The sequence below is a fragment of the Entelurus aequoreus genome, linkage group LG10 (assembly GCF_033978785.1).
Source record: "Entelurus aequoreus isolate RoL-2023_Sb linkage group LG10, RoL_Eaeq_v1.1, whole genome shotgun sequence".
Classification (NCBI taxonomy): Eukaryota; Metazoa; Chordata; class Actinopteri; order Syngnathiformes; family Syngnathidae; genus Entelurus; species Entelurus aequoreus.
In genome coordinates this window covers 7,068,345-7,094,103 of record NC_084740.1, presented here as the reverse complement: position 1 = coordinate 7,094,103, position 25,759 = coordinate 7,068,345, and the positions used below count along the sequence as shown (strand labels likewise).

Genomic DNA, 25,759 nt, shown 5'->3' with positions numbered 1-25,759 from the left:
GTTCATTTATTTACACATATACACACACAACACTCCTCTACTCATTGTTGTATTTGAAAGTGCAATGCTTTGCAGCCAGTAGCACAGCCTTTGAAGGAGCATCGGTATGGGCAGTGTAATATTCTGGGTTGGAGTCAATAACCAGGCGAGGTGACGAAGTTACGTCTCTTTACTTCATACTTCAGAACGCACACTTGCACACCTGCCGTCAGGGTGCGCAATACAACGTAAACCGTTGGCCAACCAAAAAGTAACCACAGAACACTATATATATATATATATATATATATATATATATATATATATATATATATATATATATATATATATATATATATATATATATATATATATATATATATATATATATAGTGTTCTGTGGTTACTTACCAAAAAGTAACCACAGAACACTATATATATATATATATATATATATATATATATAGTGTTCTGTGGTTACTTTTTGGTCGGCCAAGTGGACGTGACGACAGGCTGTCCTCACTCAGGTCCGCAGGGACCTGGAGTGGGCGTGCCTTAAGTCCGGCTGGAAATCGGGAGAAATTCGGGAGAATGGTTGTCCCGGGAGATTTTCGGGAGAGGCACTGAAATTCCGGAGTCTCCCGGAAAATTCGGGAGGGTTGGCAAGTATGACTGGAATATAACTTCCAATTCCTATTAACGCCCTTGAGAAATGTCATGTTGCCTGTAACAACCATTTTTAAAAAAATGTTTTAGCAAATGTTATTGGGCTGGTTTTCTAAAGCCTAATGTAGTCATCATAAATGGCACAAATCAAAGGAAGTTATTTGTTTCGCTACTAGCGTGTTGGCTCTCCCAGAATTCTCTTTCTACTTTTGCATTATTATTTATTTTTTTCATATTGACACAGCAAGGGTCTCGGCAAAGGTTTTCACCCTTGAGTGCGTGCATGTGCGTATGTGTGTAAGCTTTGTTTTTGTCTGTGCACCGGGGTCCAAGACCTGCTCAGACGTAACAGACGTACAGATAAGTCTTTTCTATCCGCCAGTCGGCCGGGACCTCCTCCGGTTTGTGGCCCTTCATGTGCTTCTGCATGGCGGCCAGGCTCGGGCAGAAGTCCTGGCAGATGGTGCACTGGTACGGAGACGCTCCGTTGTGAGTGCGCAGGTGCTTGATCATAGCCGAGTAGTCCCTGGACCGTTGGTGACACAGCTTACACTCAAATGGCTTCTCACCTGGAAAAAATAAAATACAGCGGAAGGCTCGTAATCAGAGGCCAGAAAGATGAAGCACTTCATTTTGTCTGACAGGTTAAATATTAACATGGTTTGAAAGAGACAAGCGTAGGGCTGGGCGATATATCGATATACTCCATATATCGCGATATAGAAAATGACAATATGGTGATATTCAAGTATACGTTCTTACGCAGTTGCTTTTAGCTGCGGACATTACACTACAGGCGTTTCCCACTCTTTCTTGTCTCTCCTTCTCACAGAGACATAAAACAAGCACACCTTCTTACATACGTCACGAGTGCAACGTCACACGCTCCCGCGGAGCAGAGAGGTAGCGACATGGTAACGTTAGCTGTGATGCTAGCGGAGAGGTGCGGGTGGTAATACGAGAGAGAGAAGGTGCGAATCTGGTAACAAATAGAGGAAGAATTACCGCATATTCCGCACTATAAGGTGCACCTAAAAACCTCCAATTTTCTCAAAAGCTGGCAGTGCGCCTTATAATCCGGTGCGCCTTATATATGGACCAATATTGAGCCACAACAGGTCTCGCAACTACGGTAAGCAGCCGCCAACTTCATTGTCCCCCGTAGAAGAAGAAGAAGCGTGCGGTGCATGCTGGGATATACACTACGCAACTTAGAATCGTTTTTTATTTCCCCCGTTCATGAAAGTGAAATCACAGAAATTGTAAATTCTCAGGAAAACAAGACGTCAACAGACTGCTGTGACTTGGACTTTTCTCTGATCAGGGAAATTGTTGATTTTATAGCTGTTCCCTTCACTTACACTACCGTTCAAAAGTTTGGGGTCACCCAAACAATTTTGTGGAATAGCCTTCATTTCTAAGAACAAGAATAGACTGTCGAGTTTCAGATGAAAGTTCTCTTTTTCTGGCCATTTTGAGCGTTTAATTGACCCCACAAATGTGATGCTCCAGAAACTCAATCTACTCAAAGGAAGGTCAGTTTTGTAGCTTCTGTAACAAGCTCAACTGTTTTCAGATGTGTGAACATGATTGCGCAAGGGTTTTCTAATCATCAATTAGCCTTCTGAGCCAATGAGCAAACACATTGTACCATTAGAACACTGGAGTGATAGTTTCTGGAAATGGGCCTCTATACACCTATGTAGATATTGCACCAAAAACCAGACATTTGCAGCTAGAATAGTCATTTAGCACATTAGCAATGTATAGAGTGTATTTCTTTCAAGTTAAGACTAGTTTAAAGTTATCTTCATTGAAAATAAGGACATTTCAATGTGACCCCAAACTTTTGAACGGTAGTGTATGTATGTAATATTTCTTTTATAAAAGGTGTTTTCCCAAAGAAAATGAAAACGGCAAAAGTTATTCCCATCTTCAAAAGTGGAGATAAGCATCAGTTCACCAACTATAGGCCTATTTCTCTACTCTCACAATTTTCAAAAATCCTTGAAAAATTATTTGTGTCAAGATTAGACAGTTTTATTGATAAGCATCAATTGCTAAGTGAACAGCAATACGGTTTTTGACCAAACAGGTCCACTTCCATGGCAGTGATGGAACTAGTTGAGGAGGTAACCACTGCAATTGATAAGAGGGAGTTTGTTGTTGGCGTTTTTATTGACCTGAGCAAGGTCTTTGACACCATCGATCATACATTACTTTTAAACAAAATGCAGAGGTATGGTTTTAGAGGTCTTGCTCATGACTGGTTGAAAAGTTATCTTGGTGGCAGAGAACAGTACGTGCATATGAATAATGTAGATTCAGATAAAAAGATTATAACACATGGAGTACCCCAAGGTTCTGTACTGGGACCAAAATTGTTTTTATTGTACATTAATGATATCTGTAAAATCTTTTTAAAAAACTCAACTGTATTCTCTTTGCTGATGATACAAGTCTGTACTGTTCTGGGCAAGACCTTGGCCAACTCTTAGGGACTGTAGAGAGTGAACTCCACATACTAAAGCAATGGTTTGATGCCAATAAACTATCAATCAACCTAAATAAAACAAAATATATATTGTTTGGAAATAGGAAAAATAAATAACAAACAGTGTCATATAAGAATTGATGATATGGAGATAGAAAGGGTGTATTCAACAAAATTTTGGGGAATCCAAATAGATGATAAATTAAATTGGAAACTGCACATAAATATACTTAAGACAAAGATGGCAAAAAATATTGCTATGTTACATAAAATCAAAAACTCCGTAAATCAAAAGGCTCTTAACATGTTATATAATTATTTCGTACTCCCTTATCTTAATTATTGTGTCGAAATCTGGGGTAACAATTACAAAACAAACATTAAATCTATATTCTTACTTCAAAAGACAGCGATTAGAATTGTAAATTATGCAGATCATCATGACCATACCAATGCTCTGTTTCATTAAATTAAAAACATTAAAACTGCACGATCTTGTTGACCTCAACACTGCTATTGTGACGTACAAAGCTCATAACCACATGCTGCCTGGATGTCTACAGGAGAGGCTTATTTCATATTTATTTATATATATATATATATATATATATATATATATATATATATATATATATATATATATATATATATATATATATATATATATATATATATATATATATATATATATATATATATATATATAAATAAAAAATAAGGAAAATATGGTGGAAAATAAGATACATTTTCCAGGAAGTTCTCTAGAAAATAATGAAAATTCTCTCAAAAATAAGGTACATTTTTTGGAAAATAAGGGACCTTTTCTGGGAAATTCTCTGTAAAAAAAAATAAAAAAAAAATAAAAAAAAAGGGCCGTGCCACAACTTGAGGGTTCTAGGTTCGATGCTCGCTTGCGCCATCCTAGTCACTGCCATTGTGTCCTTGGGCAAGATACACTACCCACCAGGTGCCAATGCAACTCACACTGGTTTAAATGTAACTTAGATCATGGGTTTCACTATGTAAAGTGCTTTGAGTCACTAGAGAAAAGTGCTATATGAATATCATTTCACTTCACAAGATAAGGGGAATATTCTGGGAAATTCTCCAGAAAAAATTTAAAGTCTTTAGAAAATAAGATACATTGTTTGGAAAATAAGGGAACATTTACAGGAAGTTCTTTAGAAAATAATGGAAATATAGAAAAAAAAAAAAGGGAAATTTAGCTTATCCTATGTGCATACAGACTATATCGTAATTATGGTAACACTAGTGAGCAGTAGAGAATATGGAGGGATTTTAGGTCTAGAACATGTTTTGCTTTATTTGTTATTGATGTTTCTTGCTACTTTATGTTGTATATTTTTTTACATGAGATTTCCAGTTCATTTTATCATTTATTATTACACCCAATCATTATTACCCTTTCAATATTTACTCCGTCTATTTGTATTTGTGTTTCTTAAGTCATGCATTTACTGGGTAATCAAATACAAGCGGTTACGAACGGTGAAATATTCGCAGCGGAACTAAATATCCAGACATGCCGGGTATTCCACAAACCTGAGGGTGTGCGCGTTACCACCTTTTGTGAAAGGTGAGGTACGGCGACGTGCAGAGCAAGCCCACAAGCGAGCGTGCAGCCCAGCCTTTGACTCGCAGGAGTCACGACGAGCGCGAGTGCTAAGAAGACGGCGCTCGCGGGCACTCTTTCAACCTTTTTGTAACACTTCGCACTCCCGTTAAAATACGTAAACAAGGGTATCAAAAGTGCAGCCAAGGGGTCATTTGCAGGCCAGTAGTACCTTTTTATATCAGTGTTTTTCAACCTTTTTTGAGCCAAGGCGCATTATTTTTCATTGAAAAACAAAACTCAGTTGACAGTAAAAAGTCGTCGTCGCAATTGTTGGATATGACTTTAAAGCATAACCAAGCATGCATCACTATAGCTCTTGTCTCAAAGTAGGTGTACTGTCACCACCTGTCACATCACGCCCTGACTTATTTGGAGTTTATTGCTGTTTCCCTGTGTGTAGTGTTTTAGTTCTTGTCTTGCGCTCCTATTTTGGTGGCTTTTTCTCTTTTTTTGGTATTTTCCTGTAGCAGTTTCATGTCTTCCTTTGAGCCATATTCCCCGCACCTGCTTTTGTTTTTAGCAATCAAGAATACTTAAGTTGTTGCTCTCTTTCTTTGTGAGGACATTGTTGATTGCCATGTCATGTACGGATGTACTTTGCGGACGCCGTCTCTGCTCCACACGCTGTAAGTTTTTGCTGTCGTCCAGCATTCTGTTTATTTACTTTGTAGCCGGTTCAGTTTTACTTTCGTTTTGCATAGCCTTCCCTATGCTTCAATGCCTTTTCCTTTCCCTTTTGTTCATTTTTGGTTTAAGCGTTACATACCTTTTTACCTTCCGCATATTGGGTTCACGACAAACCGTCCTCGTCTCACCCGACACATTCCGACTTTTACAACGCAATTAACTACCTGCTGCCACCTACTGACGTGGAGTATTACATGGTTACCCTGCCGAGCTCTACACAGCACAGACACTAAGGAACGGCACATTATTTGCAGATGATAATTATTGATTTGCAAAAAATATTTTTGGGACCAATTAGGTGAAGTTGTACGGCGTGGCCTGCTGGGGCAGCGGACTGAGAGCGGGGGACGCAAACAGGCTGGACGAGCTGGTAAGGAAGGCCAGTAACGTGGTGGGAGTGGAGCTACACTCTCTGGCGGTGGTGTCAGAGAGGAGAAGTCTAGCAATCTAGCAAAGCTCCTAGCCATTATGGACAACACCTCCCACCTACTACACTCGGACCTTGCGGAGAGAATGAGCACCTTCAGTGGAAGGCTCAGACTCCCAAAATGCAACACGGAACGACACAGGAAGTCCTTCATATAGACAGCCATCAGACTGTATAATGCATATGTTCCTTTTTGACTGGACTTAAATGTATAATAGACTGCATTTATATTATTCACATGTGAATAATGCTGTATAATAGACTGCATTTATATTATTCACATGTGAATAATGCTGTATAATAGACTGCATTTATATTATTCACATGTGAATAATGCTGTATAATAGACTGTATTTATATTATTCACATGTGAATAATGCTGTATAATAGACTGCATTTATATTATTCACATGTGAATAATGCTGTATAATAGACTGTATTTCAGCCTTCCCGGTAAGGTCTATTCAGGTGTACTGGAGAGGAGGCTAGTCGAACCTCAGATTCCGGCGGAACAGTGTGGTTTTCGTCCTGGTCGTGGAACTGTGGACCAGCTCTATACTCTCGGCAGGGTCCTTGAGGGTGCATGGGAGTTTGCCCAACCAGTCTACATGTGCATTGTGGACTTGGAGAAGGCATTCGACCGTGTCCCTCAGGAAGTCCTGTGGGGAGTGCTCAGAGAGTATGGGGTATCGGACTGTCTGGTTGTGGCGGTCCGCTCCCTGTATGATCAGTGTCAGAGTTTGGTCCGCATTGCCGGCAGTAAGTCGGACACGTCTCCAGTGAGGGTTGGACTCCGCCAAGGCTGCCCTTTGTCACCCATTCTGTTCATAACTTTTATGGACAGAATTTCTAGGCGCAGTCAAGGCGTTGAGGGGATCCGGTTTGGTGGCTGCAGGATTAGGTCTCTGCTTTTTGCAGATGATGTGGTCCTGATGGCTTCATCTGGCCAGGATCTTCAGCTCTCACTGGATCGGTTCGCAGCCGAGTGTGAAGCGACTGGGATGAGAATCAGCACCTCCAAGTCCGAGTCCATGGTTCTCGCCCGGAAAAGGGTGGAGTGCCATCTCCGGGTTGGGGAGGACACCCTGCCCCAAGTGGAGGAGTTCAAGTACCTAGGAGTCTTGTTCACGAGTGAGGGAAGAGTGGATCGTGAGATCGACAGGCGGATCGGTGCGGCGTTTTCAGTAATGCGGACGCTGTATCGATCCGTTGTGGTGAAGAAGGAGCTGAGCCGGAAGGCAAAGCTCTCAATTTACCAGTCGATCTACGCTCCCATCCTCACCTATGGTCATGAGCTTTGGGTTATGACCGAAAGGACAAGATCACGGGTACAAGCATCCGAAATGAGTTTCCTCCGCCGGGTGGCGGGGCTCTCCCTTAGAGATAGGGTGAGAAGCCGGGGGGAGCTCAAAGTAAAGCCGCTGCTCCTCCACATCGAGAGGAGCCAGATGAGGTGGTTCGGGCATCTGGTCAGGATGCCACCCGAACGCCTCCCTAGGGAGGTGTTTCGGGCACGTCCGACCGGTGGTAGGAGGCCACAGGGAAGACCCAGGACACGTTGGGTAGACTATGTCTCCCGGCTGGCCTGGGAACACCTCGGGATCCCCCGGGAAGAGCTGGACGAAGTGGCTGGGGAGAGGAAAGTCTGGGCTTCCCTGCTTAGGCTGCTGCCCCCGCGACCCGACCTCGGATAAGCGGAAGAAGATGGATGGATAGACTGTATTTATATTATTCACATGTAAAAATACCTACGTGTTTATTGTCTATTGTGAGCGAACTGTGGTGCTGAATTTCCCCCGGGGATCAATTAAGTACTTTCTATTCTATTCTAAGTTGCATAATTTCCCACGGCACACCAGACAATATCTCACGGCATGTGGTTGAAAAACACTGAATTAGACTGTCATTTCAAGAACATTTTGGATGATACTGCTCATTTTTGTACTATTCAAGCACACTTTAAAGGCCTACTGAAAGCCACTACTACCGACCACGCAGTCTGATAGTTTATGTATCAATGATGAAATCTTAACATTGCAACACATGCCAATACGGCCGGGTTAACTTATAAAGTGACATTTTAAATTTCCCGCAAAATATTCTGCTGAAAACAACTCGGTATGATGACGTTTTCGCGTGACGTCACGGATTGTGCGGACATATTGGGACAGCATCGTGGCCAGCTATTAATTCGTCTGTTTTCCTCGCAAAATTCCACAGTATTCTGGACATCTGTGTTGGTGACTCTTTTGCAATTTGTTTAATGAACAATGAAGACCGCAAAGAAGAAAGCTGTAGGTGGGAAGCGGTGTATTAGCGGCCGGCTGCAGCAACACAACCAGGAGGACTTTGAGTTGGATAGCAGACGCGCTACCGTGAGTACAGCTTTGGCTTCCAAACATTTGATCGCTTGCCCGTACGTGCGTGCCGCTATGTGCATGTCACGTACGTAACTTTGAGGAAATATATGTGCTGTATGAACTTTACGGAGGTGAACGGTACTTTGAGCTGTGGGATTGAGTGTGTTGTGCGGGTGTTTGAGTTGTATTCAGGGCCGGCCCGTTGGTATTATTATTTCTAAATACAAAAAACAATCCCACGTTAATTAAAATGCAAAGTAAATCCTATTTAATAGAAATATTATTTGTTACAACATTACGACCCCCCCGCACGGTGCGCCCCCTCCCTTCCCGTATCATGACTCTTTTTGGACGTCACCACATCAAAAAACTACACAAGATGTCAAAACGGCCAAAACTGTCAGGTGCCCAGGGAAGAAAAAATAGAAAAGAAGAGGAGAAACGAGAAAAAGACAGAGGTAGCAGGTAGGTAACGTTAGCGTACATGAAATTATTTGTCTGTTACAGAATGTGATAGTAACCTGTATTTTTAGCATTAAGCTAATGTTACATGATTCGGCAATTGCTAAACAAGTTCTGTTTTAACGTCGGGTTAATATTGTGGAGGGGGCTAAATTGTTATGGAAAATAATAATGTAACGTTAGGTAATTACAGTACTCCCTGGTGTACAGTAATTTGTAAGTCATTCTAGTTAATGCAATATTAAAAAGCACAAATAGAGAACTCTGTAGGATCCCCTTTTTTTGTAATATAGTTGTTAAAGTCATACTGGTTTGATATCTTGTTTTGTGCAGTGCCTTATTTATATTGTATTATTAATTTATTTTATGCAACTTGTTGACACATTTTATTTTGTGTTTATGTATGTAAAAAATATTGTATTTCATATATTCATTTTTTATTTTTTGTATTCATTTATTTATTCATATTTTTTTTTATCTTGTTAACTATTCTGATTGTTAATTTGCTTTCTTTAAGTAAAAAAAAAGGTCAAAGACAAAGCTATTCGGTTTCTTGTGAGTATATACACTTCACTGCCGATGTGGGGGGGCGCCACCTAAAATCTTGCCTAGGGCGCCAGATTGGTTAGGGCCAGGCCGGGTTGTATTGGTGGGTTATATGGACGGGATGGGGGAGGTGTTTGTTATGCGGATTAATTTGTGGCATATTAAATATAAGCCTGGTTGTGTTGTGGCTAATAGAGTATATATATGTCTTGTGTTTATTTACTGTTTTAGTCATTCCCAGCTGAATATCAGGTCCCACCCGCCTCTCCCAGCATCTTCCCTATCTGAATCGCTTCCACTGCCCTCTAATCCTTCACTCTCACTTTCCTCATCCACAAATCTTTCATCCTCGCTCAAATTAATGGGGTAATCGTCGCTTTCTCGGTCCGAATCACTCTCATTGCAGGTGGGAACAATTGTAAACAATGTGCAGATGTGAGGAGCTCCACAACCTGTGGCGTCACGCTACTTCCGGTACAGGCAAGGCTTTTTTATCAGCGACCAAAAGTTGTGAACTTTATCGTCGATGTTCTCTACTAAATCCTGTCAGCAAAAATATGGCAATATCGCGAAATGATCAAGTATGACACATAGAATGGATCTGCTATCCCCGTTTGAATAAGACAATTTCATTTCAGTAGGCTTATAAACATTCAGTATTTGCAATTTGTTACACACACACACAATCATATCTTGTTTAGTTCTAAAGAAGAGAATAAGATGCATGGTTTTGTTGTTCATATGTGAATACGTGTGTGGCGTCGACAACAACATCCATAAAATAACTTCTTTGCGGCGCTCACCTGTGTGTACACGGTAGTGTGTCTCTAGCTGGTGTTTGAGGCTGAAGCGTTTCCCGCAGCTGTTGCACTCGTAAGGCTTCTCTCCCGTGTGGATGCGTTTGTGGCCCCTCAGGGTGCCATCGTCTCGGAAGCAGCTCCCACAGTACTCGCACTCGAACGGGTGATCGCCTGCAAAAAAGAAAACACCATTTTTTTTGTCGTTGTTTTGTTTCAAAGCGTGTCGTGTCACCGCCACGGCCCCGACGCCGACGCGGCACATTATCTCGTGAGGCTGGCTTTATCCTTGGCATGGAACGCTCCATTGCATACGGAGCCGTGTCCAAACAGTCCAAACGGGCACATGCGCTGTCACACGTTGCAAATGTTGTGACACGAGAACACTCCTCTCGGCTGTCGGCTAATGGCTAATAAAAGTCCTCCAGACATGTGCTGCTCGCCTCTCTACTGTAGTTAATCTATTTCTCTCCTCGGCTGATGCCTTGACTCATCTCCAATGACCTATGTGCCTCATTATCTCAGTGTCCACAGCAACAGCCGAGGCCCAGGATACATGGCTCTCCTCATTACAGGCCAATTCTCCCCCAAATCCCCCGCCCCACGCCAACGGAGCAGATGACATTTACAAAATGTTACTTCCAAGCAGAATGGCATACAAACAAGATCCGCTGCCATGGCCAAAACTCCCCTTCACTCCTGTCTCTTCACATCAATTATGTATTTCTCCCGTCTAGACATCAAGCCGTCCTGACAGCTGTGAGTGTTATTTAAGGTAAAAGAAGAAAGGGGGACATCTCCTCTGCAAATATCTCTCCGTCTCTCGCGGCACTAAAACTCACCCTCGGTAGAACACACAAGACAAGTCATTTCCATTTGCCTTTCCTTCAATATTTATTTGGGTTTTCCTCTATCGCCTCGTATGAACCACACTGGAACTGACAGCCATGAATTTGCCCGAGCCCCCGACGGCTGTCTAAGAACCCAAAAATATAAACGCGATGAAATTGCCCAAAAATAAGCACCGGCCGTAACGGTACAGTTGCTGTCATAGCAGAGGTGAGTCATCCGATGCGTAAGCGGGCCAGGGCATGATGCATGCTAATCAATTAACGGAGGAAATTGAGTTACGCATAAAAAAAAAAAAAAAATGCAGCATTCTCTAGTCTCAAAATGCACTCGCTCACTTTTCGGTGTAGACCTGCACTGCATAGACTCGGCATATTATCAACCTTTTTGTGAAGTATGTAACCACCTTGTCGGCTCCTTTGATTGAGACTTTGAGTTTGAGTTTGAGTTTATTTGGAACATGCAAGCATACAACATGATACATCACAATTTCCAGTTTCTTTTCAACATGTTCGAAAAGGAGTAGGAAGAAGCAGAGCTTATTTAATCCTACCCCTTTTCTTTACATAACAGTTGCAAATCTTTTTGTTCACTTCCTGTTCACAATTTTTTCACAATAAACTCCATAAGTAATTACAATAAAAATAAATAAATAAATAATAGTAAGAATTTAATAATAATAATTGGTGAAGTAAGTCATATTTCATATGATGAGATAAGTAAGATTACTTTAAGAATGAATGAATGGATGGATGAAATAAATTGAGAATGTTTGTCATGGTTCTTCTTCTTTGTACTTTGTAAACACTTTAAGTTTGAAGAGTTTCTTGAAGTGGATCATATTAGTACATTGTTTGATTGCTTTGCTTAATCCATTCCATAATTTAATTCCACATATTGATATACTGAAGGTCTTAAGTGTTGTACGTGCAAACAAATGTTTTAAATTACGTTTTTCTCTAAGATTATATTTCTCCTCTTTTTTTGAGAAGAATTGTTGTATATTCTTGGGTAGCAGGTTATAGTTTGCTTTGTGCATCATTTTAGCTGTTTGCAAATTCACTATGTCGTGGAATCTCAGTATTTTTGATTCAATAAATAAAGGGTTTGTATGTTCTCTATATCCAACATTATGTATTATTCTAACTGATCTTTTTTGTAACACCGTTAATGAATGAAGTGTACTTTTGTAATTATTTCCCCATATTTCTACACAGTAGCTCAGATATGTAACACTAGTGAGCAGTAGAGAATATGAAGTGATTTTTGGTCTAGAACATGTTTTGCTTTATTCATTATTGACGTGTTTCTTGCAACTTTATGTTGTATATTTTTTACGTGAGATTTCCAGTTCAATTTATCATCAATCATTATACCTAGAAATTTGGTTTCGTTTACTCTTTCAATTTCTATTCCGTCTATTTGTATTTGTGTTTGACTTTCTCTTCTACTGTTACCAAATTGCATTATTTTAGTTTTACTAAGATTCAACGAGAGTCTGTTTTTGTCAAACCATCTTTTTAATTTGTTAATTTCTTCTGTTATTATTTGTATTATCTCCTGTGTGTTCTCTCCTGAACAAAACGCTTTTATTAGTAGATTGCACAGTACAGTACATATTCCGTACAATTGACCACTAAATGGCAACACCCCAATACGTTTTTCAACTTGTTTAAGCTGGGGTCCACGTTAATCAATTCACGGTATAAATATATTCTATCAGCATAATACAGTCATCACACAAGTTAATCATCAGAGTATATATCAGTGGTTCTTAAAGGCCTACTGAAAGCCACTACTAGCGACCACGCAGTCTGATAGTTTATATATCAATGATGAAATCTTAACATTGCAACACATGCCAATACGGCCGGGTTAACTTATAAAGTGCAATTTTAAATTTCCCGGGAAACTTCCGGTTGAAAACGTCTATGTATGATGACGTATGCGAGTGACGTCAATGGTTGAAACGGAAGTATTCGGACACATTGAATCCAATACAAAAAGCTCGGTTTTCATCGCAAAATTCCACAGTATTCTGGACATCTGTGTTGGTGAATCTTTTGCAATTTGTTTAATGAACAATGGAGACTGCAAAGAAGAAAGCTTTAGGTGGGATTGGTGTATTAGCAACTGGCTGCAGCAACACAACCAGGAGGACTTTGACTTGGATAGCAGACGCGCTATCCGACGCTAGCCGCCGACCGCATCGATGATCGGGTGAAGTCCTTCGTCGCTCCGTCGATCGCTGGAACGCAGGTGAGCACGGGTGTTGATGAGCAGATGAGGGCTGGCTGGCGTAGGTGGATAGCTAATGTTTTTAGCATAGCTCTGTGAGGTCCCGTTGCTAAGTTAGCTTCAATGGCGCCGTTAGCAACAGCATTGTTAAGCTTCGCCAGGCTGGAAAGCATTAACCGTGTAGTTACATGTCCATGGTTTAATAGTATTGTTGATTTTCTGTCTATCCTTCCAGTCAGGGGTTTATTTCTTTAGTTTCTATCTGCAGTTAAGCCCAATGCTATCACGTTAGCTCCGTAGCTAAAGTGCTTCGCCGATGTATTGTCGTGGAGATAAAAGTCACTGTGAATGTCCATTTCGCGTTCTCGACTCTCGTTTTCAAGAGGATATAGTATCCGAGGTGGTTTAAAATACAAATCCATGATCCACAATAGAAAAAGGAGAGAGTGTGGAATCCAATGAGCCAGCTTGTACCTAAGTTACGGTCAGAGCGAAAAAAGATACGTCCTGCACTGCACTCTAGTCCTTCACTCTCACGTTCCTCATCCACGGATCTTTCATCCTGGCTCAAATTAATGGGGTAATCGTCGCTCTTTCGGTCCGAATCGCTCTCACTGCTGGTGTAAACAATGGGGAAATGTGAGGAGCCTTTCAACCTGCGACGTCACGCTACTTCCGGTACAGGCAAGGCTTTTTTTTATCAGCGACCAAAAGTTGCGAACTTTATCGTCGATGTTCTCTACTAAATCCTTTCAGCAAAAATATGGCAATATCGCGAAATGATCAAGTATGACACATAGAATGGATCTGCTATCCCCGTTTAAATAAAAAAAATTCATTTCAGTAGGCCTTTAACCTTGTCGGAAGTACCGAACCCCACCAGTTTCATATGCGCATTCACCGAACCCTTCTTTAGTGAAAAATAAAATGTTGTTTTTTTTCAAATTTAAGACAAAGTTATATGTTTTTGGTAACACTTTAGTATGGGGAACATATTCAATTTAGAGTTTTTTGGACACTAGGGGAACATATTCTAAGTAACAAAGACTTAATTTAGACTTATTTGGTTAGGGTTACAGGGTTAGGGCCAGGGTTAGAGGGTTAGGGTTATAACAAGACCATGCCGAATAAGGCATTAATAAGTACTTAATAATGACTAGTTAAGAGCCAATATGTTATTAATTTGCATGTTAGTAAGCAACTAATTAATGATGAATATGTTCCCCATACTAAAGTGTTACCATGTTTTTTTAATGGTGCACAAAATGAAGCGTGCATGAACATCACCTTGTTCAAACAACAAAACCAACACAGTGCATAAACTCACAACAAACACACACCTGCAAATTAGTGTGACTTCTGCTGTTGCCGTATCCGTAATACGCCGATAGGGAGAAGTTTGTATTTACACGATGAGTCGGGTGTGTCTTGACCTCCGCCGAACCCCTGAGGCCGACTCACCGAACCCTTAGGGTTCCATCGAACCCAGGTTAAGAACCACTGGTATATACATTGAATTATTTACATTATTTACAATCCGGGGGGTAGGTTTGGTTGATATCAGCACTTCAGTCATCAACAATTATATAATCTGAGAAATGGACATTGAAACCGTGACTTGGTAGGATATGTACAGCGAGCAGTGAACATAGTGAGCTCATAAAGCATCAGAACAAGTATATACATTTGATTATTTACATTTGATTAATTACAATCTGGGGAGGTGGGATGTGGTGGGGGGAGGGTGTTAGTCTAGGGTTGTAGTTGCCTGGAGGTGTTCTTTTAGTGCGGTTTTGAAGGAGGGTAGATATGCACTTTCTTTTACACCTGTTGTGAGTGCATTCCACATTGATGTGGCATAGAAGGAGAATGAGTCAGGACCTTTGTTAGATCGGAATCTGGGTTTAACGTGGTTTGTGGAGCTCCCCCTGGTGTTGTGGTTGTGGCGGTCATTTACGTTATGGAAGTAGTTTGACATCCTTCTTACCCGAGTGCGAGCGCAGGTGTCTTTTGAGGGTGGTGTGGCTGGGGAAGGGGCGCTCGCAGTGGCTACAGATGTAGCTGTGCATGCCGGCGTGGACCTCCATGTGCTGCTGCAGGGCCTTTTGGGTCTGGAAGCGCTTTGCACACAGCAGACAGAACACCGCCATGTCGGTCCCTAGAGATGGCAGAGAAGACGTAGATGCACGGTTATTTCAGTACGGCGGCGCATGCAGACGCAGGGGCCTTAAGTGGGGAAACTGGGTCACTTCAACTTTGTGTGAGTCCTCGGAGGGAAAAGCTTCTTTCAAAGAGCAAGTGTCTCTACCTAAACCAACTCTCCTAAAAGCCCACAGGCGCTTTCAGCTGTGAGCCTTTTTATACGCTCTATTTTCAACCATCAAAGTCATTGTTTTCCTGAAGAATTTCCCACCCAACGCACAGCATGCCAATCACACAATCAATGGCTCCTTCCTGGTACGTTAGATGTGTAATTATTCTCTTCATTCCCCACCAGGAGTCAGCCACAGCCTGTGAAGTCCTCTGTGCTCAAAGAGCGGCTGATAGTGGCTCCGCCCTAAATGATGCCTACACCGTATGCTCTGTGCAGAATGTTAAGTAGTGATATCAAGCCATTAAAGGCAGGACTGCAGGAAAAAAAAAAAACACAATCCAGTTTAATCCTGTGTGTGACCTGGCATCTCTTTGGGGCTGCTTTCCTGTTGCGCCGAGTGTGGAGAGGAATACAGATAGGCAATCGCCGGCAGGCTAGTTTAAGTCAAAAATGCTATGAGACGTAGATCCTTTTGGCTGTCATGCAGCCACCAATTGATCTACAGGCTCAGTCAGGACACCACAACTCAAAAATCCACTCTGCCGATTCACACCAAGGCAAAATCATAGGCGGTGATACTGAGGATCCGGCTAATCTGGGGCTTTATAGGCCAAAATGTGCCTCTCCAGACAGTGAGGCATTCATATGAGATTATGAGGGTCCTTATTTGTCTCGTCTGCTCAGGTTGCAGATTGTTTCCAATGCTTGCAGCTCCCATCGCTCCTGACTGAGATTCAATCAGACATCTCCAGCAGTGGATCATTAGTAAACACAGGACTGTGCCAGCACTTCATTGGAATTCAAGTGGGGTTCCTCTGTCACATTTAAAATGCAGTCTGATGAGGTCCACTAAATCAAATCATTTGTTACTGTTATTGAAGTGCCTTGAGGCAACTGGCAATTAAATTGGAATTAACGCGGGGAAAAGGGATACAGCGCGCTCATACTAAGAGGGGAGAGTGTCAGCCGCCCGCTTTTAGGTTCAATCAAGTTAACGGACAAGCCTGTCTTGGCGGCGGCAGATAAAGAAACGCATCAAGTCGGTTCAATCAAAAACATTTACCGTGCAATGTTTTACAATTTGTTTTATTCGCTCAAACCTTGCTTTTTTCAAATGTATTATTTTCAGGCTTTTACCCAAATGCACAAAGCCTCTTATTTGTGAAGAAGATGGATGGCCGCTTGGGTTTTCCTTTTTTTTGTGTGTAAGAAATTCCCTCGAAAATCGCTAATAGAAGTGATCATCCGTAATCATTAACCGCAAGAGGACAGGATGAAAGACATTCCCTGGTCTTAACAATCCTGCAGGGAGGCGATCCAGTGGAATGAACTGCACCTGTTAGAAGCTTTGGGCTGCGTGCTGCACAAAGAGCACACAATGAGGTTCAGGCCCTCATTGACCGAGCCCATTAGTCATAGGCTCCACATGCACCCCCTACAACCCCCACTGTCTTTATGCTGTCCGCCTAATGACCAGGGCCCTTTCTCACCCGCGGATCACAATATTTAAGTTGAAAGACAAGAGACCCAGCGCTCTCAATGCCTCTGTACCCACAAGCCCCCTCCCACCGCCACCTTATCCGCTGACCATACAGGAAATCCTTTCACTGTTTAACCAGCTTTACTTTCTGGATGACTCATATCTAAATAATGCCTGGTCACCCTGCTGTACCTTGCATCTGAAGCCCGGGCTAGTGATTCATCTGGAACCCCTTGGAGATATTTTAAGATGTGAAGATTGGATTCACTCAGATGTTTCTTTCATGGTATTTGCTGTGGCCAGCAGGGGGTGTGCTTTCTGTTCCAATATGTCCAGAATGGTCAGAGTGGTAAAGAGCGCTCGGCCAATTGAACAACACAAATACTTCCATTTTAATACATCAAAGCCACTTTCATTTTAACCTGTTGTTTTACTAAATAAAGCCTGTGAACTTTTTTGAGCTGTTTAGAGCAGTGTTTTTCAACCACTGTGACGTGAGATACAGTCTGGTGTGCCGTGGGAGATTGTCATTCCACCTAATTGGGTTAAAAGTATTTTTTTTGCAAACCAGTAGTTATAATCCGTAAATAGTGTGCCGTTGTTGAGTGTCGGTGCTGTCTAGAGCTGGGCAGAGTAACCGTGTAATACTCTTCCATATCAGTAGGTGGCAGCAGGTAGCTAACTGCTTTGTATTGATTGATTGATTGAGACTTTTATTAGTAGGTTGCACAGTACAGTACATATTCCGTACAATTGACCACTAAATGGTAACACCCGCATAAGTTTTTCAACTTGTTTAAGTCGGGGTCCACTTAAATAGATTCATGATACAGATATATACTATCAGATATACACTACCGTTCAAAAGTTTGGGGTCACATTGAAATGTCCTTATTTTTGAAGGAAAAGCACTGTACTTTTCAATGAAGATAACTTTAAACTAGTCTTAACTTTAAAGAAATACACTATTGTGGTAAATGACTATTCTAGCTGCAAATGTCTGGTTTTTGGTGCAATATCTACATAGGTGTATAGAGGCCCATTTCCAGCAACTATCACTCCAGTGTTCTAATGGTACAATGTGTTTGCTCATTGGCTCAGAAGGCTAATTGATGATTAGAAAACCCTTGTGCAATCATGTTCACACATCTGAAAACAGTTTAGCTCGTTACAGAAGCTACAAAACTGACCTTCCTTTGAGCAGATTGAGTTTCTGGAGCATCACATTTGTCGGGTCAATTAAACGCTCAAAATGGCCAGAAAAAGAGAACTTTCATCTGAAACTCGACAGTCTATTCTTGTTCTTAGAAATGAAGGCTATTCCACAAAATTGTTTGGGTGACCCCAAACTTTTGAACGGTAGTGTATGCCGTGATGTGACAGGTGGTGACGTTACACCTACTTTGAGACAAGAGCTATAGTGATGCATGCTTGGTTATGGTTCGAATCAATATCCAACAAATGCGAGAACGACTTTTTACTGTCAATATCGGCTGCTGAGTTTCATTTTTTAATGTTTTCTGCTGGTGGTGAGCCTCGGGATTGTTTTCAATGAAAAAAAAATGCGCTTTGGCTCAGAAAAGGTTGAAAAACACCGGTTTAGACTGTTCAACGTACAACCTGATCCGGCTGCCAAGCAAACTTGTTTGGGGGAAAAAATAGGACGAACATCTTGTCACTCTTGAAAACCCGGTGACAACATCTCAGCAGGTCTTTCAGTTCAGTCTACAAATAACATATCTTTAAGAACAAAATTCAACTTTCCCAAGCAGGGAGGGGTGTACTATGCCGCGCTATGCTCTGTTAACTTTTCAAACAAAAAGGGTTTGCAGTTGTAGGTTTTTTTTTGTTTTTTTCCAGTAAGAAATAAGTGCAGAGGAGCTTCTTTAGGAGAGCTCTAAAGTTGGCTGTCATTGCCCCCTGCTTTCTCACCCTTAACCAGACAATAGGCTTTGGATTTGTTTTTTAAGGCACAGAATGACCCCCTGACCTTTGGCCCTCAATGGGGTAAATAGCACATGGTCAGTGGTATTCCTTTAAAGCATTGTGTCTTGAGGGAGCAAGAATGATTTACTAACAAACCTTCCAATTTACCGCATGCCTTACACTGCACCCGTACGTTTAATACTGTCGGATAGTTTGAGGTGGGTATGCTATTTTGGAATGTCCTCCGCCAGGCTGGCGTACGCTCACGTGACCAAACAGGGTCCGTCTTCACACATCTGCCGCTTAGTCGGCGGGAGCGAGGCGGGAGCGGGGCCCGGGCTCTCACGCTGCCTAAGAGACAAAACCATGTGTCCAGGCAACCAGATAAGATCATGCTCCTTGTCGGGGTGAAGTGTTCAAGCTAATCCCTTCATTCACAAATAAGCGCAGCCTGTTTCTTTTCACGCCCAAAACAAAAGTTTCCCACCCTGAGAATCTGAGAGTAAACCCACTGCAAATTGAACAAGAGATTGTATTCATTGACGGTTGGGATGCTGTGTTTCTGCTAGGGCTGGGCGGTATGGCCTTTTATTAATAACTCGGTATTTGTAGGCCATGTCATGATACACCATATATATCTGGATACTTTGCCTTAGCCTTGAATGAACACTTGATGCATATAATCACAGCAGTATGATGATTCTATGTGTCTACATTCAAACATTCTTCTTCATACTGCATTAATATATGCTACTTTTAAACTTTCATGCAGAGAGGGAAATCACAACTAAAAGTGTATTTATTAAACAGTTATTAAGCAGTGGCACAAACATTCATGTCATTTCCAAAACAGAAAGTGCAAGATTGTCAGAGACATTTTAAAACAAGCTATGAGTGCACTTTTGTGCATGATGTCACTAAGATGACATATCAAAACAACACTAAATTAAAGTGCACTTTTTGTACAGAACGCCACTACAATAGTTTAAAACAAATAAAGGGCACTTTTGTGCATGATGTCACACAAGATATTTCAATAAGTGTCAAATAAAAATGAGCTGCATAATAGGAAATCAAATAGTGTATGTCCTTCACTATGTGGTAGGTTCCTGCGGACGTTATCTCCTTCTGTTGTGGACTATTTTTTTCATACGGTGTTGATGTGGAAACGAAAGACGTCAGGCTGAATTGGGTCAGTGCTGGTTGCTTCTGCATTTTGTTGGGTGTGGCACCGGCCGGAGATGTTGCCATGCGGAGTTTCAGGCAGGGATGTCCGATAATATCGGCCGATAACTGCTTTAAAATGTAATATCGGAAATTATCGGTATCTGTTTCAAAAAGTACAATTTATTACTTTTTAAAACGCCGCTGTGTACACGGACGTAGGGAGAAGTACAGAGCGCCAATAAACCTTAAAGGCACTGCCTTTGCGTGCCGGTCCAGTCACATAATATCTACGGCTTTTCACACACACAAGTGAATTCAATGCATACTTGGTCAACAGCCATACAGGTCACACTGAGGGTGGCCGTATAAACAACTTTAACACTGTTACAAATATGCGCCACACTGTAAACCCACACCAAACAAGAATGACAAACACATTTCGGGAGAAACATCCGCACCGTAACACAACATAAACACAACAGAACAAATACCCAGAACCCCTTGCAGCACTAACTCTTCCGGGACGCTACAATATACACCCCCCGCTACACCCACCCACCTCAACCCCCCAACCTCAACCTCCTCATGCTCTCTCAGGGAGAGCATGTACCAAATTCCAAGATGTTGTTTTGAGGCATGTTAAAAAAAATAATGCACTTTGTGACTTCAATAATAAATATGGCAGTGCCATGTTGGCATTTTTTTCCATAACTTGAGTTGATTTATTTTGGAAAACCTTGTTACATTGTAACACAATTAGGCATAATAATGTGTTAATTCCACAGCTGTATATATCGGTATCGGTTGATATCGGAATCTGTAATTAAGAGTTGGACAATATCGGAATATCGGATATCGGCAAAAAAGCCATTATCGGACATCTCTAGTTTCAAGCACTCTTCATTCTCGAGCAAGTGACTTTTCAAATGATGCTACATATTAGCAGTGCTGCTGCTTTTTGTAGCAACGCTTTTGCCGCATACTTGACATATTACGGTTGTCTGTTCAACATCTTCCCGCTTGAAGCCGGAAACCACCGCCAGACGATGGACCCCCTGCTGTTTTTCTTGGGAATTAATTCCTCTTCCTCCATTTGTTACCGGATTGGCACCTTCTCTCTCTCTCGTATTACCACTCGCACCGCTCCGCTTGCACCACCTGCCACTGCTGACTTTACCTATGCCGCTACCTCTCTGCCCTGCAACAGTATGTGACGTATGTAAGAAGGTGCGCTTGTTTTATGTCTCTGTGAGAAGGAGAGACAAGAAAGAGTGAGAAAAGCCTGTAGTGTAATGCCCGCAGCTATACGTGAGAACGTATACTGGAATACTCACGATTAATGTTCCCTCTAATTTGTCATGTGTGTGAGCAAACGCACAAACTCCCTGAGCATTCAGTGGAGCACATGTGAGCAACATCACACGTGCACACTGTGGCTACACCAGCAGCACACCTGGCCCAAACCTGACTAAATAACAAGTTACATCTCCATCCATCCGTCCATTTTCTACCGCTTGTCCCTTTCGGGGTTCGCGGGGGGTGCCGGAGCCTATCTCAGCTGCATTCGGGCGGAAGGCGGTGCACACCCTGGACAAGTCGCCACCTCATCGCAGGGCCAACACAGATAGACAGACAACATTCTCTTATTATTATAATTAAATAACAGCAGTCATTTCCATTTCTAATATAAGTGTTTAGGCCCACTTACAATGACAATAACAACAAATATTGTTTTTCATGAACTGTGTACTTGTATTTAGAGATGTCCGATAATATCGGTAATATATCGGAAATTATCGGTATCGTTTTTTTTATTATCGGTATCGGTTTTTTTTTGGTTTTTTTTAATTAAATCAACATAAAAAACACAAGATACACTTACAATTAGTGCACCAACCCAAAAAACCTCCCTCCCCCATTTACACTCATTCACACAAAAGGGTTGTTTCTTTCTGTTATTGGTTTTACCCTTTAAAATCGTTTTTAATCATATTTATTTTTTATATTGTCTCTGTATTGGTTTTCTATTCATTTATTCTTTGTTTTTATTCAGTCATTGGTGTAGCATAATATTGTTTTTAATATTATTTTTAATATCGTTTTTAATATTGTTTTTAATATTGTTTTTAACATGGCTGTGCAGCACTTTGGAAACATTCTTGTTGTGTAAATGTGCTATATAAATAAAGTGGATTGGATTGGATTGATTATTAATATTCTGGTTCCTACATTATATATCAATATATATCAATACAGTCTGCAAGGGATACAGTCCGTAAGCACACATGATTGTGCGTGCTGCTGGTCCACTAATAGAACTAACCTTTAACAGTTAATTTTACTAATTTTCATTCATTACTAGTTTCTATGTAACTGTTTTTATATTGTTGTACTTTCGTTTTTATTCAAGAAAATGTTTTTGATTTATTTATCTTATTTTACAATTTTTTTAAAAAAGTACCTTATCTTCACCATACCTGGTTGTCCAAATTAGGCATAATAATGTGTTAATTCCACGACTGCATATATCGGTTGATATCGGTATCGGTAATTAAAGAGTTGGGGAATATCGGAATATCGGATATCGGCAAAAAGCCATTATCGGACATCCTTACTTGTATTGTTTGTCTGGGTGGAGGTCCTGCTTTGGAAATAATTCGTACCCCTTTCAGACATTGCATTTAGTTCCCATTAAAACATTCACATGTTGCACAATGAGATGTAAGCAGGGGATCATGTGTACATTCCTGCAACTTCCTGTTTGTAAAAAATATATTTTTATTGGTATTTATTTAATATACTAACAGCATTTCATGATTAATATTTATAAATGAAGATTCCTAATAAATGACACTAGAATAAGCACACATTTGATTGGTAAATCATAGTGTAACGACCTGGAATGACACTTTATGTGTGGTGTTGGAGTTGTCCGACTTTTTGTGTGGCTGTAAACGCATCACTGAGTGCCATATGTGCATGTGTTGGCGCAAGTGAGAAAGAGCGAGCGGCTGCTGTTGATATAACAAAGTTGCTTTTGGTCTGGTTTGAAATGACCAGTTTTGCTAGATATACTTTTTTTTACTAATGTTTTGGTGATGTGTTTATGGCCGACAATAAAGAGTTTTGCTCAGTAAAGTGATGGATTGAATTCATGTCCTCAAAGCGTCTCGACAGCCGTTACGATATTTGAACAACGATGACGAAAACTGTTTTCTCTGTCGTGTCCGTGTGTCGAAAATTGTTATGCGCTTATTTTTTTATTTGATTTTGTGCGCGGCATAGATTTGCCGTGCGCAGAGGACGCTTGAGCAGTGCGCAATTGCACAGGCGCGCACCTTAGAGGGGACGTTGTGCTCACGATAGTCATTCTCTACATCGCACAGAGACAAACCCGCGATATATCGGGTATATTCCATACATCGAGTATATTCAATATATCGCCCAGCCCTAATTTCTGCCATGTTTGTCATCTCATTCAGGTGTGATTTTTGCCTCATTTCATAAAAAAAAAAAGTCACATTTTGAGATGAATAACTAAAGACGCTTCTGTATTGTGAGGTGGGCGGCCAAATTAGATCTTAGCAAATGCCTTTCTGCAGTTGAAGTGCAGAATAATTGAAGTCTCCAGTATTACATCATGCACAGCAGCTAGTGTCGTCACATTGCAAGGACTGGCTGTGTCCTGAGGCTCTTCTCGCTGTTTATATGAGGTGAAGCCTTTCCGTTGAAGCCACACAGCCATGCATGCAAACAACATACCTTGCATGACCCTGTATTGTGTGTATGTATGCACACAGCTCCCCGTAGAGGCAGCACAGACACACACACACGCTACAGTACCTTAAACAACCCCGGGTGCTCATCAGTAGACTGCTAATCTACCCGACTGAGCAACACCCGACTCAATAATTAATGCAACAAGGCCTTCACTGCTCGTGTTTTAACCACCATCCCGTGGAGAGGTTCACTGAGGTCACGTTCTCTGCTCGCCGCCACCTCGATTCCTAGAATGTTTACGCTATTCTCTCCATCTGAGCAATTTTCACGTAATAAAAATGGACTGGTTCACGGGGTCGTTGTGTGTCATCACAGGGCGAGTACATTTAGGGCCAAAGAGGCCACAGTTCAGTCCATTCGACAATGTGCATGAATTACAAATAGATATTTAAGGCTAGGTGCATGACGGACATGCACTTAAAGGCCTACTGAAAGCCACTACTACCGACCACGCAGTCTGATAGTTTATATATCAATGATGAAATCTTAACATTGCAACACATGCCAATACGGCCGGGTTAACTTATAAAGTGCAATTTTAAATTTCCCGCGAAACTTCCGGTTGTAAACGTCTATGTATGATGACGTATGCGCGTGACGTCAATGGTTGAAACGGAAGTATTCGGACACCATTGAATCCAATACAAAAAGCTCGGTTTTCATCTCAAAATTCCACAGTATTCTGGACATCTGTGTTGGTGAATCTTTTGCAATTTGTTTAATGAACAATGGAGACTGCAAAGAAGAAAGTTGTAGGTGGGATCGGTGTATTAGCGGCTGGCTGCAGCAACACAACCAGGAGGACTTTGACTTGGATAGCAGACGCGCTATCCGACGCTAGCCGCCGACCGCATCGATGATCGGGTGAAGTCCTTCGTTGCTCCGTCGATCGCTGGAACGCAGGTGAGCACGGGTGTTGTTGAGCAAATGAGGGCTGGCTGGCGTAGGTGGATAGCTAATGTTTTTAGCATAGCTCTGTGAGGTCCCGTAGCTAAGTTAGCTTCAATGGCGTCGTTAGCAACAGCATTGTTAAGCTTCTCCAGGCTGGAAAGCATTAACCGTGTATTTACATGTCCATGGTTTAATAGTATTGTTAATTTTCTGTCTATCCTTCCAGTCAGGGGTTTATTTCTTTTGTTTCTATCTGTAGTTAAGCCCGATGCTATCACGTTAGCTCCGTAGCTAAAGTGCTTCGCCGATGTATTGTCGTGGGGATAAAAGTCACTGTGAATGTCCATTTCGCGTTCTCGACTCTCATTTTCAAGAGGATATAGTATCCGAGGTGGTTTAAAATACAAATCCGTGATCCACAATAGAAAAAGGAGAAAGTGTGGAATCAAATGAGCCAGCTTGTACCTAAGTTACGGTCAGAGCGAAAAAAGATACGTCCTGCACTGCACTCTAGTCCTTCACTCTCACGTTCCTCATCCACGAATCTTTCATCCTGGCTCAAATTAATGGGGTAATCGTCGCTTTCTCGGTCCGAATCGCTTTCGCTGCTGGTGTAAACAATGGGGAAATGTGAGGAGCCTTTCAACCTGCGACGTCACGCTACTTCCGGTACAGGCAAGGCTTTATTTATCAGCGACCAAAAGTTGCGAACTTTATCGTCGATGTTCTCTACTAAATCCTTTCAGCAAAAATATGGCAATATTGCAAAATGATCAAGTATGACACATAGAATGGATCTGCTATCCCCGTTTAAATAAAACAATTTCATTTCAGTAGGCTTTTAAGCGAGCTAAAGGGTCTGCAACTTACTAAGGCCATGTCTACACTAAGTCGTTTAACCCCTTACACGAATAATTATTTAGCCTAAGCCCCGTTTCAGCCACACTAAACCAGCGTTTAAGGTTCCCCTCCTCGGACAAATTTTTACACGGGTAAGCGCGCCGTGTATTTCTTGAATCTCCGGCACTTAGCTTTGTATGGACTCATTGATCGTTTACAA

At 41.5% G+C, this 25,759-nt stretch overlaps 1 protein-coding gene across 1 annotated transcript in view; it reads right to left on the bottom strand.

Moving 5' to 3' along the window:
* Nucleotides 1–456: 456 nt before the first annotated feature.
* The window catches only part of LOC133659276 (zinc finger and BTB domain-containing protein 16-A-like), a 91,812-nt gene continuing 66,509 nt past the window's right edge, over nucleotides 457–25,759 (bottom strand). Inside the window, exons 5-7 of the mRNA XM_062062016.1 lie at nucleotides 15,129–15,299; nucleotides 10,061–10,228; nucleotides 457–1,214 (exon numbers count right to left, since the gene is read on the bottom strand). Of these exons, the coding sequence (XP_061918000.1) occupies nucleotides 985–1,214; nucleotides 10,061–10,228; nucleotides 15,129–15,299 (569 nt within the window). The 3' untranslated portion in view covers nucleotides 457–984. The remainder of the gene's footprint in view (nucleotides 1,215–10,060; nucleotides 10,229–15,128; nucleotides 15,300–25,759) is intronic.